The 17,877-nt window shown below is 38.5% G+C and overlaps 2 protein-coding genes across 2 annotated transcripts; one reads left to right on the top strand and one right to left on the bottom strand.

Moving 5' to 3' along the window:
- Positions 1-4,460: 4,460 nt before the first annotated feature.
- LOC140139042 (uncharacterized) lies at positions 4,461-6,470 on the bottom strand. Its single transcript, XM_072160824.1, is given in 2 exon segments — positions 4,461-4,494; positions 5,365-6,470. Coding segments are annotated over 2 exon segments (1,140 nt in total).
- LOC140139041 (uncharacterized) lies at positions 6,469-16,501 on the top strand. The gene is made up of 3 exons (XM_072160823.1): positions 6,469-6,559; positions 7,164-7,682; positions 14,493-16,501. Exons 1-3 carry the CDS (start codon positions 6,469-6,471, stop codon positions 16,499-16,501), a joined length of 2,619 nt encoding a protein of 872 aa, XP_072016924.1.
- The last annotated feature ends 1,376 nt before the right edge of the window (positions 16,502-17,877 follow it).

Raw genomic sequence — 17,877 nt, 5'->3', positions numbered from 1 at the left:
TTTGAAGTGTGAAACAATTTTTGCTTTAGGCCTACTTTTAAGGGAATCAAAGTTTCCTTTTCTGTAGGCTTGCAGGTTGACCCTTTTTGAAATGCAAAGAAATATTAATGAGTCGAGTAAAAAGTATAGAAGTATTCATGCAAGCAGGACTCATAATAAAGTAAATTGGAAATAAAATAATACATAAAAGACACAAAAACAGAAAAAATACTAGTCTTGCATCAAGTTGTGTACGGTGTAAGCCCAAGCACAATACCGCCGGTCTAGGCTAGTCTTTGCGCTGGTAACCTTGTTAGTACGGTAAACCGTGAAGGACAACAGCTTATGCACATCTACCTCCAAATGCCTATACAATTAAGTCGCTGGTAGAAAGGGACGAGGTTGTCAAGCGTTAAGCCTGCAAGGCCACTAAGACCAGGTTGAATTTGCGTTCAAGAAATCCGGCTACAGTTAAGACTCGGGCTTCGAGAGCGGGCTAGGCTTAGTAGCCTCAAGGCCACCTTAAGCCTAAGGCTTGCGAAGACTCCTATCGAGCAATTCGCCCTATGTGGCTATCACGAACATACAGGATCGACGAGTGTCAGACCGACTGACACAAACTGACTGTGTAGGAGACTATCGTAAAGGCAGTTAAAAGCATATGACAATGGCGTATGTATGCTCGCTGACCGTACAGAGGTCAGTCACAGGCTAATGTCATTAGCCTTAGTCGGATGTCCTTCAGCCTATTATGTGTTTATAAAAGCTATTTAAAACAGGTGGGAACACAATGGCCATTCGTGGCTGTGGATTCACCCTACCATGGCATTTTCTGCTATGAAGATATCGGGGCGATGACACTGTGCATGGTATCTTGTGCGCAAATCAACATGGTTTTCGGAAAAACCATTCTTGCGAGACTCAGTTAATTAACACAATCCAAGAAATAGCTATACCCACCTTGATCAAAAACAACAAGTGGATGTTATAATCATGGATTTCGAAAATGCGTTCGATAAGGTGTCGCACCAATGCTTGCTATTGAAGTTGGATAATTATGGTATTCGGGGGAAAACACTCGAATGGACCAAGGCATTTTTAACACAACGGAAACAACGCGTTGTTGTGGGCGGTCAGTGCTCGGATTGGGTAGACGTTAAATCTAGTGTCCCACATGGCACAGTTACTGGTCCACTGGACTTCCTCATTTTTATTAATGATTTTCCCCAGAACGTAACATCTTCTGTGAAATTTTTCGCAGATGACTGCGTTGTTTATTGTTTATAGAAAAATTAGCGGATCTGAGGATGCCGATATGTTACAAAAAGATCTGAACACGCAAGAAAGCAATTAGAGTACAAATACACTAAAACAATACTTCACTAGCAGAAGTTAGCGAGTACCCATACCTGGGGGTAACATTAAACTCAAAGCTAACTTGGAACTCACACATTAATAATAGTTATTGTACATGTTAACCCATCCTAATTGGGGTATTTATTAGTATTTGCGGGTTAGAATAGTTGTGTTTTATGTTTTAATAGGTAGATATAGTATCCATTGACCTTTCTGTGGTGAAAACTCTATTTCTCAAAAACTGTTAGTTAGGCCCTTTTGCCACGGTAGGGCAGCATATATATAGGGACATGGACATGGAAAAGGAAATTAGCAAGACAATAGAAAACATAAGTGTTTTTGGGAAATATCAATAGGGGCAGGAAGTGGGATGTCATGAATGGAAGTAAGAGGGATAAGGATATGAATGAAGACAATGGGCTGAATAGAAATATGAAAATGAATGGCAACTACATGAACATAATACAAAATGATAGATGTAAATAGGAAACAAAAACTAAAATAATAAAGTGGAGGAAAAATATATTTAAAATAATTGGGGAAAAATAGGGGGGCAAAATATTATGATGATGGAAAACAAGTTAGTCGTTTCCCTCTTGGATGTTGAGACCGTGTGGCTGGATGGTACGAAGGCGCTTCATCCAGAATTTCTCCCTGCTGGCACGGACGGTGTCGGGGCGGTTACCTAAAAACTCAATGCCCTGTAGGATCATGTCGGAGATGGAGTGGTTGGGGAGGTTAAAGTGATTACCAACAGGGGTGTCAAGCTTCTTGGTTTTGACAGTGGACCTGTGTCCATAAAACCGCGTCTTAAGTGCAGTCTTAGTTTCTCCCACATATTGTGATATACTGTATATCACAAACTCTGCAAGAAATGAGATATACTACATTAGATGTGGTGCAGGTGATGTTGCCCCTGATCCTGTGGGAGGAATTGTTGGAATTACTGGCGACATAATCCCCTTCTTGGATATGGTCCTTGCAGACAACACACCTGTTGGAATCACATGTGAAAGTACCCTGTTGTGTAGAAGGAATAGTATTAGAAAGAGGGGGGACTTCAGTTCTCACAAGAAGATCTCTAAGATTGCGAGGACGTCTTATTTATTTATTTCTTCGTTAACCTGGGACATGCAATCAGTGACCAGCACTGTTGTCCCTTGCTGCCCAGGATACAACACAGATAAACAACAACATGAATTTAAAAGTATTTAAAAATATACATAAAAGTCATAAAATTAGTACCACATAAATTATACACATACTAGGTACAAGAAATTTAAATAACATATGATAATTACATTTCGTCGCCAGAGTGCTACACTATCGTAAGTGACATTTTTGGCAAAAATGAGATTTTGACGAATTATGGAGGGCCATATAAAACGCACATTTTAAACCAGGTTCTAAGTTTCAAAATTGCTTAATTATTTTTAATTAATAAAATAAAATATCAAGCAAGTGCAATGCAATTTTAATTAATGCATGCAAGACTATCGTATGTGCCACTTACGATAGTCTTGCACGCTAATTTTGTTTTTCATTTGCTGCAAGACCATCGTATGTGCCACATACGCTACTTTATTGGGCATAAACAACAAAATCACGGAATGCTATACCATCGTAAGTGCAAACCAGTCTCTAACACATCACTGGCTGTGACGCTGACGGTTGTATGCGTTGTCATCATGCTGGATAAGTTCTTAGCTCCCATGACTGGTGATAGAGACCATAAATCCGGTGTTTTTAGTTTTAGATTCAGTAATAAATCTTGAGAGATAACATTACGGCAAAAGGTGTCTTGCTATTGTTAATATTATTTGCCAAAATAAATTAACACTTGTTAAGAAACATAAAATGACAAAATATTGGATATTTGAGCCGATATTACGCATATCCCAATTTAGCAATGAATGCTACACTATCGTATGTGGCACATACGATAGTGTTGCACTCTACACTCATTTCTATTTGAGTGCAACACTATCGTATGTGGCACATACGATAGTGTTGCACTCTACACTCATTTCAATTTGAGTGTAACACTATCGTATGTGGCACTTACGACATCTAAATCAGTAAATAATTCATCGATTTATTAACTTTAACACCATTTGTATAGTTTATATTATTAAAATCAAATTGCTTTACATTCCCATATCATTTTATGGCTACTTGGAAACAAACGGCTACGCTAAACACAAAAATGCTCCTCCTGTAAAACTGTCCAAACTGCACTTACGATAGTGTAGCACTCTGCCGACGATTTACAATGTGCTACATAAAAGAGATATTATTGCAAGTTAGTATATATGTTCTTGAAGACATTTGCATTGACAGGAAGGGGATTTTTGATGTTTCGGGAAAGATCACTCCAGGCCTTAGCCCCCCTGAACAGGAAAGTTCTCTTGCCAGTCTCAGTGCGCATCGTATTTATAACCAGATTCCCAGCGGTCGATGATCTGGATGATCTGAGAGTATGATTGCTATAAGTATAAGCATCAATACACTTGGTGAAAATATTGCACAGGTTGGGCCCCCAAGACATTTAAAAACATTGAGACAGATATGATATTTACGACGATCAGAAAAAGTTTCCCAGTTTAGGGAATCAAAGACAAAATGAGTTGGAGTGCGCATTGGGACACCAATGATTGCTCTACCGAGACGTTTTTGATGGCGATCCAACCTGTTCAGGAGAGTTAAGCCTGCATTTGACCAAATTAGATCACAATAATCAACTTTAGGTAAAACAACGGATGTATACAACAACTTCAGGGTGTCAACAGCTAAAAACTTTCTGATACGGTAAAAAGACCAATATATTTATAAAGTGACATGCAGATTTTATCAATTTGGTGTTCCCAAGTTAACCGCTGATCAAAAATAATGCCAAGATACTTAAAATGTGGGACACATTCAAGGGGCTGATCTTTGATATGAACAGTAAGAGGACCAGAGGATGCAAGTTTACGAGCAGATCCAAACAGCATAGTTTTGGTTTTATTAACATTCAACGTGAGCCTATATGTTGGTGAAACCATTTAGCAACACTTTGCATACCAGAATTCAATACATTATTTACTTCATCAATGTTTCTACTGGCAAAGAAAATGGCAGTATCATCAGCATAAATGTTTATTTTGCAATTCTTGACAACTGTAGGGAGATTGTTGATATATATATTGTAAATAAAAGAGGCCCCAGGATTGACCCTGGGGTACCCCAAATGTCACAGGTGCGAGTTCAGAAAGTGAATTACCTACTTTGGTAGCCTGTTTTCTTTCACCCAAGTATGAGGAGAACCAGCGTAGTTCCAGTCCACAAACACCAACACTCTGAAGCCTCGAGAGCAAGATCGGGTGATTGACCGTGTCAAAGGCCCTTTTCAGGTCTAAAAAAATGGCCCCCACATAACTACCACGATCAATGTGATTTAAAATGTAATCTGTTACATCAACAAGAGTGGTGAGTGTTGAGTGTTTGGGTCTGAAACCACCCTGTTCAGGACATAAAATGTTATTTTGTGACAAAAAAACATAAAATTGATCGTAGACAAGTCTTTCAAAGATCTTCATGATCACCGGAATAACAGAGATGGGCCTATAGTTGCTGGAGACATTACGGGGCCCATCTTTATAGATAGGACTCACTCTACTTTGTTTCCAAACTGCAGGAACAACACCTGTCTGAAGGCTGAGATTAAAAATATGATCAAGAGGTGTAACAAGAGCACTAGCACCAGCTTTCAGAAATTTAGTATTGACACCATCAAGACCAGTGGCCTTTTCAGTGGGAAGTGATCTAAGAATCTTTGAAATACTTTCTTCCGTAATAATATTAAAACGTCTGTAGGCCAGGATGGGGCTATCGGGAACTGCTCGTTGTAGCCGATCTGAGGTTTGAAGTATATGGTGATTGTCATTAGTGATGCTGCGGAGAGGAGGGAGGTTAGGATGAAAAGTGACCACTAGAGGGACTCTGGTATTGGTGTCCTGGCTTCTGGGCTTCTGCTTCAGTACATCTGACCTGGGAAGAGATTTGACCTTGTTGATGGCCTGCTGCACTTTGAGTGCGCTGTGTCCCCTAGATGTAAGGTTCTTCTTGAGGTCCCTGGCATGCTGTGAGAAGTCAGAATCATTAGTACAAATGCGGCGGAGGCGGAGAGCTTGACTGTATGCTATACCACTTTTACAATGTTGGGGATGGCAACTGGAAGAGTGTAGATATTGGTGACTGCTGTGGGCATTGGTGTATAAATCTGTGACAAGGGAGGCATTCTCCTTTCTGATGGTGACATCCAAGAAGTTGACCTGGTGGTGAGAAAGTTCAGACGTGAATTTAATAGTTCTGTGGAAAGAATTGACATGGTTAAGGAAGGTGTGAAGGTTGTCTTCTTCTCTGGTCCAGATGAAAAACACATCATCAATGTACCTCCACCAAATCCATGGGCGACAAGGGGCAGCATCCAACATCTGCTCCTCAAGCCTAGACATGAAGAGGCAGGCGAATGACGGAGCCATGCGGGTCCCTATCGATGTCCCAAAAACCTGTAAATAGTGATCTCCCATAAAGGTGAAATTGTTCTTGGTTAGTACATGATTCATGAGAGTCTTCAGATCATCAATGGGGGGACTGGTGTGGCCACTTCTAGACAGCGCTTCACAGGTAGCTGAAATTCCTTCATTGAATGGGATGTTAGTATACAAGGATGACACATCACAAGTGCCAATGATGGCAGTGCTGGGGATCTGGTCCTTGATAGCTTCAAGCTTCCTGAGAAAGTCAGGGGTGTCGAATATGTATGCCGGAGTCTGTGAAACGAAGGGTTTAATGAAGTGATCAACATAGAGGGATATGTTCTCAGTGGGGGAACCATTACCGGATACAATGGGTCGACCAGGATTTCCAGGCTTGTGGATCTTGGGGAGGAGATAAAATCGAGCAGCTTAAGAATCTGTAGGAGAAAGAAATGCATGGGCTTTGTCAGTTAATTCATCACGAGCATGCATGTCATCCAGGGTGGTCTTTATCTGTTGAGAGAAAGAGTCAGTAGGATCAAAATCAACAAGAGCATAGTTAGTACGATTGTTGAGGTGCTTCATGGTTTCATCGATATACTTTTGGTGATCCATGACAACCACGGCAGATCTTTTATCAGCAGGCTTGATGATGATGTCAGTCCTGGTTCTAAGAGACTTGAGAGCCTGGCGTTCATCACGGGGTAAGTTGTCATGTGTCCTGTGGGGAGAATTAGCAGAATTATTAACTTGGGAACTAACAACCTGCACGTATGTCTCCATGGCTGGAACCCTGTTCTTTGGAGGGACCCAACTGATTTTCTTGCGAAAAGGCTCAGGTTCAGATGCTGGCTCATCAAGGAAAAACTCCCGTAGACGTATGCGACGATAATATTGAGTGAGATCCTGACTGAGTTCTACCTGGTTGACCTCTGGAGGGGTGGGACAGAACTTGAAGCCCTTGGAGAGAAGATCCAATTCAGCGGAGAAAAGAGAGGATGATGATAAATTAACGACTGTGGAGGGAAGGTTTTCGTTATCATGGTTAGTAGTTGAAGGACGCCTAAACCGTCTTCTGTTGTGCTGTTGACGTTTCTCCAAGATGCCACGGATCTTCCTGTTTCTGCGATCAAGAAGTTCGGCTTTCTGTTGTTATCTCTGTACAACATGATCGCAGGTCATCTTCGAGTTTGGTGATTTCATCGGAGAAACTGTCAAGAGAAGCAGCACAATGTTCAGTTAGGATATTAATGAGACGGATAGATGTACCATATAGCAATGTATAATACTCATACATTAATAATACAGCAGCAAAGGCAACTCTGGGATTTATCAAGAGGAACCTGTATTCATGTTCTAGACAAATAAAAAACCTAGCTTACAAATCTCTCATCCGTCCAGGGATGGAGTATTGTGGATCCGTGTGGGACCCACGTACACAGGAACTCATACAAAAGCTCGAAGCTGTGCAGAATCGGGCAGCAAGATTTGTAATGGCAGATTACGAAAGGTACAGCAGTGTGACATCAATGAAAGAAGAGCTTGAGTGGGAGCTTCTTGAGGATCGGAGGAAGACAACAAGAATTTCAGTCTTCCAGCAAGCTCTGATGGGTCACCTCGCCATTCCAATGCATAATATCCTGCGCCCTGTCCAACGCGCCTCACGACATAGTAGATTTACACAATTACCAGCATCAAAAAACTGTTTAAAATTCTCATTCATGAACCGCACAATTAAGGACTGGAACAACACCATCCCAAATCACAGATATATAGAGGACAAGGACAAGTTTAAATCAGTCAAACAGTACATCAAAGACAACGAAAGCAAGAAATAAGCAACCAAAGCATCTGCAGATTAGCACCACCCTGCTCGTGTGGGCGTTGGGCAGTAACTAATCCAGATCCAGATCCAGGTAACGAATGGGGCTTATACATCTTTTTCAGTAAATTATCGCTTTTAGTTTGATAGTATACAAAATATATACTGCCATGAGAGGTACTGGTTAAAATTATGGGCCCGAGGTGAGATCAATAGTACTATTTTCCAGAGGGGCGCAGCTGTACCTTTATTATAATGATATGTTACAAACAAAAAGGATCATAATATATAATAATTGGACTTTCCTTCGTATGTTCATTATCTTTGGCTGTCTTTAACATATTGTGAAATGGACACATTTTGTGCATTTTCAACGATGTATCTGGTCAATTCCAGCCAAAGCGGGCCAAAATTCTCTCTGGGGGCCATTTTGAAAATGTTTTCCTTTTCAATTCTAGACTTATCAAATGAGACGATCATGTCTAGTGAATCATCAGGTGGAAGTGCCATCGGATTGAAAAATAACTTTTCTTGCTAGACCAAATAAAGTGTTAAATGCGCATATGCATGTTACCCACGAATTCAAGCATTTTTCACCTGTTGTACGCCATAAAATTTCACTTTCTTTAATATCTTTCAATATTTTATGTGTGACTCATATACACTAGAAATCGGTGAAGACTTTGAACGTAAAATATAATTTTATTACATATATCTACAAAGAAATATTTTGGTTATTACAAATTTTAAGAAAGAACCAGGTGTACAGTTGAGATTGTGTCAATTCTTCGAACTCTTTCCAAAGTGGCTGTCATTTAACATTACTGTATTATTTCGAAAGATTAGAATAAATGCTTCATATAAATATGAAGTTAGATTTTGTATCTCGTCGCAGGATGAGGATCTCGGATGGATTCGTGGGTAACAGCGTCTGGAAAATAGCAATTCCTATTAATTTTTTTAAATAAAAATAAAAAATACTTTTCCGTATGTCAATAATTCAGGCTGCAATGGCACTAAACTGAATTTTAATCAAAATACAGACTACATGGAATATTTAGAATGGATCATTATGGCATTTTGGGTATAAAAATTTTCAGAATAATGAAGTTGCCAAATTCAAATAGACAGAGCAAACAGTTTTATATTATTATTTTAGTAAAATCATTCCATATTTTCATGCAGCAATATTCTATTAACTCGTGTTTGACAGTTCCTATGAACTAAAACACTATCAATACATTGTTAACTATAATTTAAGTAGGGATTCGTGGGTAACCAAAATGTTCGTGGGTAACACATATTTGAAGGTATGTATTGGTAAGCGGCAAAATAGAAAATATTACAGAAGGTTGGAGACCACCATGCGGTTATTCCTCCATTGTGTTTCAATGATTCCCGTTTCTCTAACCAATTGCATTTACCCAAAAATGGTAATTTAGGATAATCAATCAAAACTTCATGATGCAGCTTCAGTATACCTTCAAGAGGACGCTATTAAACAGGACTGTTTTGGAACCTATTTCGCATGTTTTCAAAATGTTAAGATGCATAAGAAACATATAATTTACGAGTAAATCCTTGGATTCGTGGGTAACGCCGAATTCGTGGGTAAAGCTATAAGTACTATAGTACCGTTTGGGGTTTGCGTTTCTTAAGTGTATAAACTGTAAGTACTGTCTAAATTATAGCATACCCATGGCTTGAATATGTGCTGATTTAAACTTAAAATAAACAATCTCCTTATTTTTCAAGGTTAGCATCTATTCGGGATTCGTGGGTAACAAAAGTTTAAACCGTCGTAGATTCTTTTTAAAGCGGTGAACGTATTTTTATGATTTACAATATTAAGCGCTTGTCAAACTAAATTCAGTGTCCAAAGTCATTAAATGTTAATTTAAGTTATGGCAATTATATTTGCTGGACTCGTGGGTAACAGTTGATACGTGGGTAATTTGATTTTATGGAATTTTATGGGTAAAACGTATTTGCATAAAATAATCACTTGGACCTCAGAATTATAGAACGAAACTTCGTTTCATGATATAGTCATTTATGGCATATTCACTTAACATTTTTCAGAACGATCATTTTATTTTTGATACGCGGGTAACAAAATTATTAGCCAAATTGACTTAATGGCCTCTAGAGTCCACAAACTTTGGTGGAATTCAATCGTTTTACATATGATGAGAGATCATGCAAACGTCTTTCTAACAGTAATAATTTTATTTTGATTGAAGGACATTCAATGACATATATGGTGCTTTATCTTTGAATTCGTGGGTAACGCCAATTCATTTAAGCTATCATAACTTGTCCCCTGGTATGACTTGCTAGTAAAGGCCTATATGCACAAAGAGAGCACATTGGACGTGACATGATATGCTCCATCAATAACGTTATCCTTTATTAATGACATTTTAAAGTGGAAAGTTAACATAGAGAGAATTTTGTCCCGCTTTCGCTGGAATTGACCATCTACGTCGATTTCGCACGTGGAATATCTTCAAAAATAGCTAAATACGTAAATACAGGAGAGTGGTCAGTGAATAGATCAACGTACGTCCGATGTCTACGTTTGGAAATCGCAATGTGGTGCTTGTGTTGTGTGACCCACACTACCACATCACCCTTACCCCCAGACACACACACCCCGACCCCAATTCCTACATACACTCGACATCATAATAAATCATCATAATAGACCAATGGTGGCGTTGTAATTGACGATTTGGTTGGAGGAATATGCAAGAGATAATTTATTTTCGTGACGTCATTTGAAATTGGTAATTTGTTAGAATAATTTTTACCCAAAAATGACGACCATTATTTTACACTTTCTTTACATTAGGCCTAATAACTGTCATATTGTGAAGTACCATATTTTTAACGTTAGAGTATTAGTCCAATATGTTAGAAAAATAATTCTGCTGATGATCCTCTGTCATGTCTGTTGACATTGGCTAAATAAGCTGTATTCTCGCTCGAAAGGGTAAAAATTGGTGACATTTTTGACCACCATTTTTATTTTCTCAGACAACTTGACCTTTTGAGGTCATCTAGAAGACTTGCCTATGCCAGTCGTTATCCTAACTACACGCGTCGCCCTTCAAAAAGTGAACACTGACATAATGTGGTGCGAAAATTCTAGACTGGAGGCGTCATGATATGGGACACTCTCCTAACTGCCCTGCTCGACATTCCCCGTATATGAACTTTATTTTAGCACGATGAACAAAAACAATATGATTATTTAAAATATATGACACCAGTGTATGAGTGATAATTAGGGGTGGTGCAATAATTATGTGTACCCCGGGTGGTAAATTATATAGGGGGGGCAAAGATTTTTGACAAGCCAAAAAGGGGGGTCAAGCGATTTTGGCAGGTCGAAAGGGGGGGGGCAAGCGATTTTAGGCACAGATATTTTGGGCATCGTTTCTATATTACGCCCTAAAAAGATGTAGGAAAACATTAGGAATACGTTAAAATATGCAAAATTTCCTGCTCGCTACGCTCCCCAAAATCTTAGTGTGCAAGGGGGGGGCAAAGATGTGTTGGCACATCGAAAGGGGAGGGGGGGGGCAAAGAATTTTGGCACGTCGAAAGGGGGGGCAAAGATTTTTGGAACGTCGAAGGGGGGGAAGCGATTTTGGCAGACCACTTTGAGAATTCACCACCACGGGGGTACACATAATTATTGCACAGCCCCTTATGTTGGAGGTTAGTGTTGCCAGAGATGATTAAATTAAGATATTTGAGGTGATGTCTTTAACGTTGTTTACAAGAGCAGGGGACCTAATTTGTAACCTTGGGGAACTCCACAATTTAAAGATTAGTGGTAATTTAGTGGAATTGCTATTGCTGACTGATTTTGAACACAAACACGACCATTCAATTGACCTGTTGAAGCAACCTAGCCCGCAGTCACAAAAATGTGATTATATATACCAATATTGGACTAGCAGGTAAAACTTCAAATCGACCTATTATCAATTTGTAATTCTAATGAAAACCTTTGACCGTTATGAATTCGTATCATCAGAGTTACCGTACACCAGACAAACTTAATTTAAATGGTCTTACATGATAGTGTTTACAAGGCGGTTTGGGTGTACGGGAACAAAATAACAAACTGTTCTTTAAATAGGGCAATTTTGGACATTGCACATCTGATAAATAATGAATAGAAAATAAATTCGTCATGGTCAAAGGGGTATAGTCAGATTTTGTCATATCATATTGTATACCTTACATTGACACCTGTACCTGTAATATGATTCCCAAGTTTGATATAAAATTGGACGGATTGAGTGTGATACCTGAATTTATCGGTCGAGCTTGAGTTTTCAAATATCACGCGAGACGAAGTCGAGCGTGATATTTGAAAACTCTAGCGAGATCGATAAATTCAGGTATCATGCGAAAGTATCCGTCCAATTTTATCATTATTATGTCTTCAGAATCTTTTTTGGTCAAAAACATGATTTTTAGTAAAAAACATGATTTTTGGTCAAAACATGATTTTGCTTTAAAATGCGAGTTCTTTTCAGAAATTTGTTTGGTCAAATGTTTGATTTTGGGTCAAAATTTAATTTTTGGTCAAAAGTGATTTTTTCAAAATTGTGATTTTTTCAAATATTGTGATTTTTGGCCCAAAATGTGATGTTTGGTCATGGCATTGCAAAAAAATCACACCTAAATAGACATACATGGTTATTTCTGCATATATGAACTGTGCACTCTATGAAGAGGTTACAGAACGATACACAAAAACCCTTTAGCTCCAGGGGACCGATACACAAACAGACAGCCAGGTTATGTACAAAGTATAGGAGCCAAGATTCTGAAGACGTAATAATGGATTAAATCGCACTAGCAGTTTTGATATACAGTGTGTCCCAGAAAAAAATACCGAGTGAATAAAATTGAACATAAGTCAAGAAATAGCCATCATAAATAAAAAAAATAAAGACTGTAGCGCATAGTCTATTTTATTGTGCATCACATACGAAAATTTTATTTGATTCGGTTGACTGGCTGCGAAGAAATTTTTTTCATGTTGGACTATGTACCGGGTGTCCCAGAAAAAGTTTACATGTAGATTTTTGAAAATAATCTAAGTTAATGTTAACAATTATAAATATCCTTTTCATGACATAATCTGTGTACCCTCTACTAGTACCCCTGTGAATGTCAAGTTCCCAACCTACGTACTTAATCCGCATTCCACGCATTCCTGAGCAAGCTCTTTACGTGGCATAATGCAACACGAGGTTCATTAAACCACCGTCACAGCCGCCGTGCATTTGGCGGGCACTTGAGTAGGCCCAGCCATAGCATGGCAAATGCAGTATTTTATTCTGATAAACAAAGAATAAAACTTTTTCAGTTTTATTTCAAGAGTTCAGTCAGAAATGTAAAACAAACAGCAGCGATTTCAAGTCAAAATCCAAACAAGGCCTAAATGTGAAAGATTGTTATTCATTTCACTATGCTGATGACATGAGATAGGCTACAGCGTGCAGAACTGCTTTCACCAAAAACGTGTTCTTCTCTAATGACCACCTTCCTTTATTTGTAACCACCAAGAGTCAAGAAGTTCTAAAACTGTTTTATTTTCAGTGTACAATGTTTTATGTTTCAATATGTTTCTTTTGTTCAATAAGTTCAACAATGAAAAATAAGAGAAACATAAAAGGTAATAAAGAACAAATCTGAAAACAAAGGTGAGCGTGTGTTCAACTTTCGTTGTGCGATATTTTGATGGTTAGCCACTCTTGACACCCCTGTCATCTTGCGCTCATAAGTTAAGTTGCTTTTAAGATACGGAATTGAAACTTAGCAAACAGTTACAAGAAGGACCAATAAATAATATCTGAAAAAAATGCCATTGTTTTGTTGTACCATCACAAAATGCACTTCGTTTTCAACATGTAACCTTTTTATGGGACACCTTGTACTTCTCAGATAAACGATTTGAACTGATTAAGTTCATATTGTTGAAAATAAAATTATTAAAGTTACTGTTACTCATGATTATTCCATGATTGTTGAGTAATTAATTCCTTTATCTGCACATGTAAATTGAGGTGAAAGATATTTATTTATTGAGTGATTTATTTGGCCGATTTGTCATCAAAGACGTGACGGAAATAAAGAGTTTGACTTTAGAGACGGTTGAATCAGGACCTCTAGACTCTATTGACTTAAAGTCTGCACAAAAAGTAACTCAGCTGTTATAAATACGCCTATAGATTCAGAACTAAAATTGTTTTCACAATATTTCAAGATAAAAAGATGGATGATTTATTTACGCGCATTTTGATACCCCATTTGTCCAATATTGACAATACAGCAGTGTTTTGAAAGAAAAATACCACAATTTAAAAGTTGCAGTTATTTGTATTAATTTGAAGTAAGCGCGAAGATAATGGCGGGCTTTACGTGTTTACAGTGCTGGCATTATAACCATTGATCGCTGTAAACTGCAACTTTTAAATTCGGGTATTTTTCTGTAAAAGCATTACTGTGTTGTTAATATTGAACGCCATTTAACGAATGGAGTATCAAAATGCGTGTAAATAAATCATCTTTCTCGCTATGTTGAAATATTGTGAAAACAATTATTAGTTCTGAATCTAAAGGCGTATTTATAACAGCTGAGTTACTTTTTGTGCAGACTTTAGATCATGTAGACTAGTATAGTCAAGTCTGAGGTTGCTGCTACATGTGGATTGATGTGTTTTATTGACAGTAGGCAGAAAGGGTATTTTTAATAATTAAACCTGATACTGCAGTTTAATTAACAGACACCTTCAATACAGCTCTCACTGAGACCGCCTCTGAGCTTTTAGGCAAACACCGCCATGTGAAGAAGCCATGGATCACAAAGGAAGTGCTGGAGCTATGCGACAGGAGAAGAGAGTTGAAGTGTAAACGGAACAATCCAGATGGAGCAAGAGATTATAGGGAGGCCAACAAGTTGGTTAAGAAAGGCATTAAAGAAGCAAAGGAAAACTGGATTGGACAGCAATGTGAAGAGGTGGAGTCAAGCCTGAACAAGAGCAACAGTAGAAAAGCATACCAACTGGTAAAGAATTTAACCACTGTAAAGAACAGCAGATCTGCAACTATACAGGACAAGAACGGGAAGTGTCTAGTGGAAGATAAGGAGATTCTTAGTAGGTGGACAGAATACTGCTCTGACTTGTACAACTACGAACTGCAAGGTGATCCATCAATCCTAGACTGCCCACAGTACTACCCAGATAATGAGGAAAGTCAGCCTATCCTGCGAGAAGAGGTAGAAACCGCTGTGAGAGCACTGAAAAAGGGCAAATCACCAGGCATAGATAACGTTCCAGGTGAGCTTGTTCAAGCAGCAGGTGATGCAGCTATTGACGTGCTTACAAAGATATGTAACAACATTTGGAAGACGGGCAAATGGCCTACACCTTGGACACAGTCCTTAGTGATTACACTCCCCAAGAAAGGGAATCTCCAGCTTTGTCAGAACTACCGCACAATCAGCCTCATCAGCCACCCCAGCAAAATAATGTTAAGACTTATCCTGAACAGACTGAAACCTCTTGCGGAGAACATCATCGCTGAAGAACAGGCAGGCTTCAGAGCAGGAAGGAGTACCACAGAACAGATATTCAACCTAAGAATACTGTGTGAAAAACATCTCCAACACCAGCAGGACCTATACCATGTCTTCATTGACTTTAAGAAGGCGTTCGATAGGGTGTGGCATGCTGCACTTTGGGCCACTATGAGGACGTATAACATCAACCCAACATTAGTGCGTACCATCGAGCAGCTGTACAGTAATGCCATGAGTGCAGTGCTGGCAAATGGTAACATAGGAGACTGGTTTCAAACATCAGTCGGGGTGAGACAAGGTTGCCTGCTATCACCAACGCTTTTCAACTTGTTCCTGGAAAGAATTATGGCTGATGCACTAGAGAACCATGAGGGAACTGTTAACATCGGAGGCAGAGCAGTATCTAACCTTCGCTTCGCTGATGATATAGATGGCTTAGCTGGCAGTGAGGAAGAACTCAAGTCCCTGATTAATAACCTTCATCAAACATCACTGAGGTATGGAATGGAAATAAGTGCAGAAAAGACCAAGCTGATGACCAACAATCCTTCAGGAATCAATGAAGCAGTGGAAATAAGTGACCAAAGGCTAGGCACAGTAACCAGCTTCAAATACCTTGGTGCGATTATATCAGATGAGGGGTCAAAACCTGAAGTGCTTTCCAGGATTGCTCAAACAACCAGTGCCATGGCAAAATTAAAGCCATTATGGAATGACAAGAACATCTCACTGGGATCAAAAATCAAACTAATGCGCACCCTCGCCATATCCATCTTCCTGTATGCCTGTGAAACGTGGACACTGACAGCTGACTTGGAAAGGAGAATACAAGCACTGGAGTTGAGGTGTTTCCGGAAGATCCTTAACATATCATATAAAGACCATGTGACCAACGAGGAGGTGCGGACCAGAGTGAAGCACGCTATTGGTCCCTACGATGACCTACTAACAACAGTCAGGCAACGTAAACTACGTTGGTACGGCCACATCTCCCGCTCCTCTGGTTTAGCAAAGACAATCCTACAGGGTACAGTGGTTGGCACAAGAAGAAGAGGAAGACAGAAAAAGAGATGGGAAGACAACATAAGAGAATGGACTGGCCTGAACTTCGCCACCTCACAGAGGGCAGTGGAAGACAGGAACAGATGGAGAGAGATTGTCAAGATGTCATCAGTGGTGCCCCGACGACCAAGCCGGTTAAGGGAGCAGTAAAGTAAAGTAAAGTGTCAGAAGATCGTGATGGATCATATCGCAGGAAGCCAAAGTTAAGCAGAACACTAAGCGTATATTGCACCAATATGAAGCAATTATATATACACGATTTAAATAGGGTTCAGTGTAACGGAGTTCACAAGCTTTGCGGGACTTGTGAAGCAGACTGCGGGAAGGCATTATTCCACAAGATCAAGATAATTATGAGTTTTATCGTAGCCGCTTAACTATGGTGTTCTATGGTCCTTAAAAGGACCATAGAACACCATAGTTAAGCGGCTAAGATAAAAAATGAATTTTCTTTCATTTTACCTCATTAGCTTGGCCTATAATGACCAGAAAACAGTTTGGATTTCACCTTAAATTGGAAAGATACAAATGAAACAAATTCTGTGCAAATTTATTTCTTTTGATTGAAAACATTCATTCCATGGATAATACTTTATTATTATATCTTTTTCACACTGCTCTAGTGTATTTCAACGGAAATAGGCTACATCTTTGGTGTTGGGGGGGGGGGGTCCAAATCTTCAATACGAAAGGTAAAAACTTTCAATTGATGGTCGGCTTTTTATCCCAGCTACATACACTTTAAATACATTTCATTAGATTTAGAAAGTTTACTTCGAGGACTGTTAAATATCAAAAAAATATCAATTTTTTTATATTTTTCCATAGAATGTGTATTATGTTAGGCATATCACCTCAAAAATAGGCGCAGCAGAAACACGTTATTTAATGGATGAGCTTTAAAAAACGGAATTGAAATCGGTCGATGCATTGTGATGTAGAGTCAATTTTAAGATGCTCATAAATGGAATGCAAATCTGCCACAAATGGCTATAATGACAAAATTGGCACATTTCGAGATTTTGAAGAAGCAGCGTTAATTTAAGTATCACATGCAGGTTAAATGCCGATCTTTTCTGACTTCGTCAAAGAAAACAAAATTTAAAAATCTATCATTTAATAATTAAAATAAAATAACCAAATATACTATTTTAGCTATTTCGGCCAATCTGCAGACAAAGTAAAGCTAAAAATTACTATGTTCAGCTAATTAATTAATTAAGCGGGGTTTTTTTTCCCACAAAGTTCTTTCAATAGATAACTAAAATACACAAAAAATAATTAATTATGAAAATGTTATGCTTCCCCTGGAAAAACAAAACAAACAAAACAAAACAAATTAGCTAATTACAGCTAATTGTGTATTCATGATATTATTATGTAAATTAGGCATGAGTAATTTTTTTTTCAATATTTAAATGAAGTCTTTCATTCATCATAAATTTGTCAAGTATGAACCTGTTATGATGTTGAATAAAGAAACTGCAGTTAATTACTTAAATATAATACAAATAATTCAAAGTTTT

Source organism: Amphiura filiformis, chromosome 18 (assembly GCF_039555335.1).
Source record: "Amphiura filiformis chromosome 18, Afil_fr2py, whole genome shotgun sequence".
Classification (NCBI taxonomy): domain Eukaryota; kingdom Metazoa; phylum Echinodermata; class Ophiuroidea; order Amphilepidida; family Amphiuridae; genus Amphiura; species Amphiura filiformis.
This window is presented reverse-complemented; position numbering and strand designations above follow the sequence as displayed.

Excerpts from the sequence above, each read along its gene's own strand:
- LOC140139041 (XM_072160823.1), top strand. The coding sequence starts at position 6,469 with ATGACAACCACGGCAGATCTTTTATCAGCAGGCTTGATGATGATGTCA. Across the intron at positions 6,560-7,163 it reads AGCCTGGCGTTCATCACGGG|CAGCAAAGGCAACTCTGGGA; the intron begins GTAAGTTGTCAT and ends TTAATAATACAG. Across the intron at positions 7,683-14,492 it reads GTACATCAAAGACAACGAAA|ACACCTTCAATACAGCTCTC; the intron begins GCAAGAAATAAG and ends TTTAATTAACAG.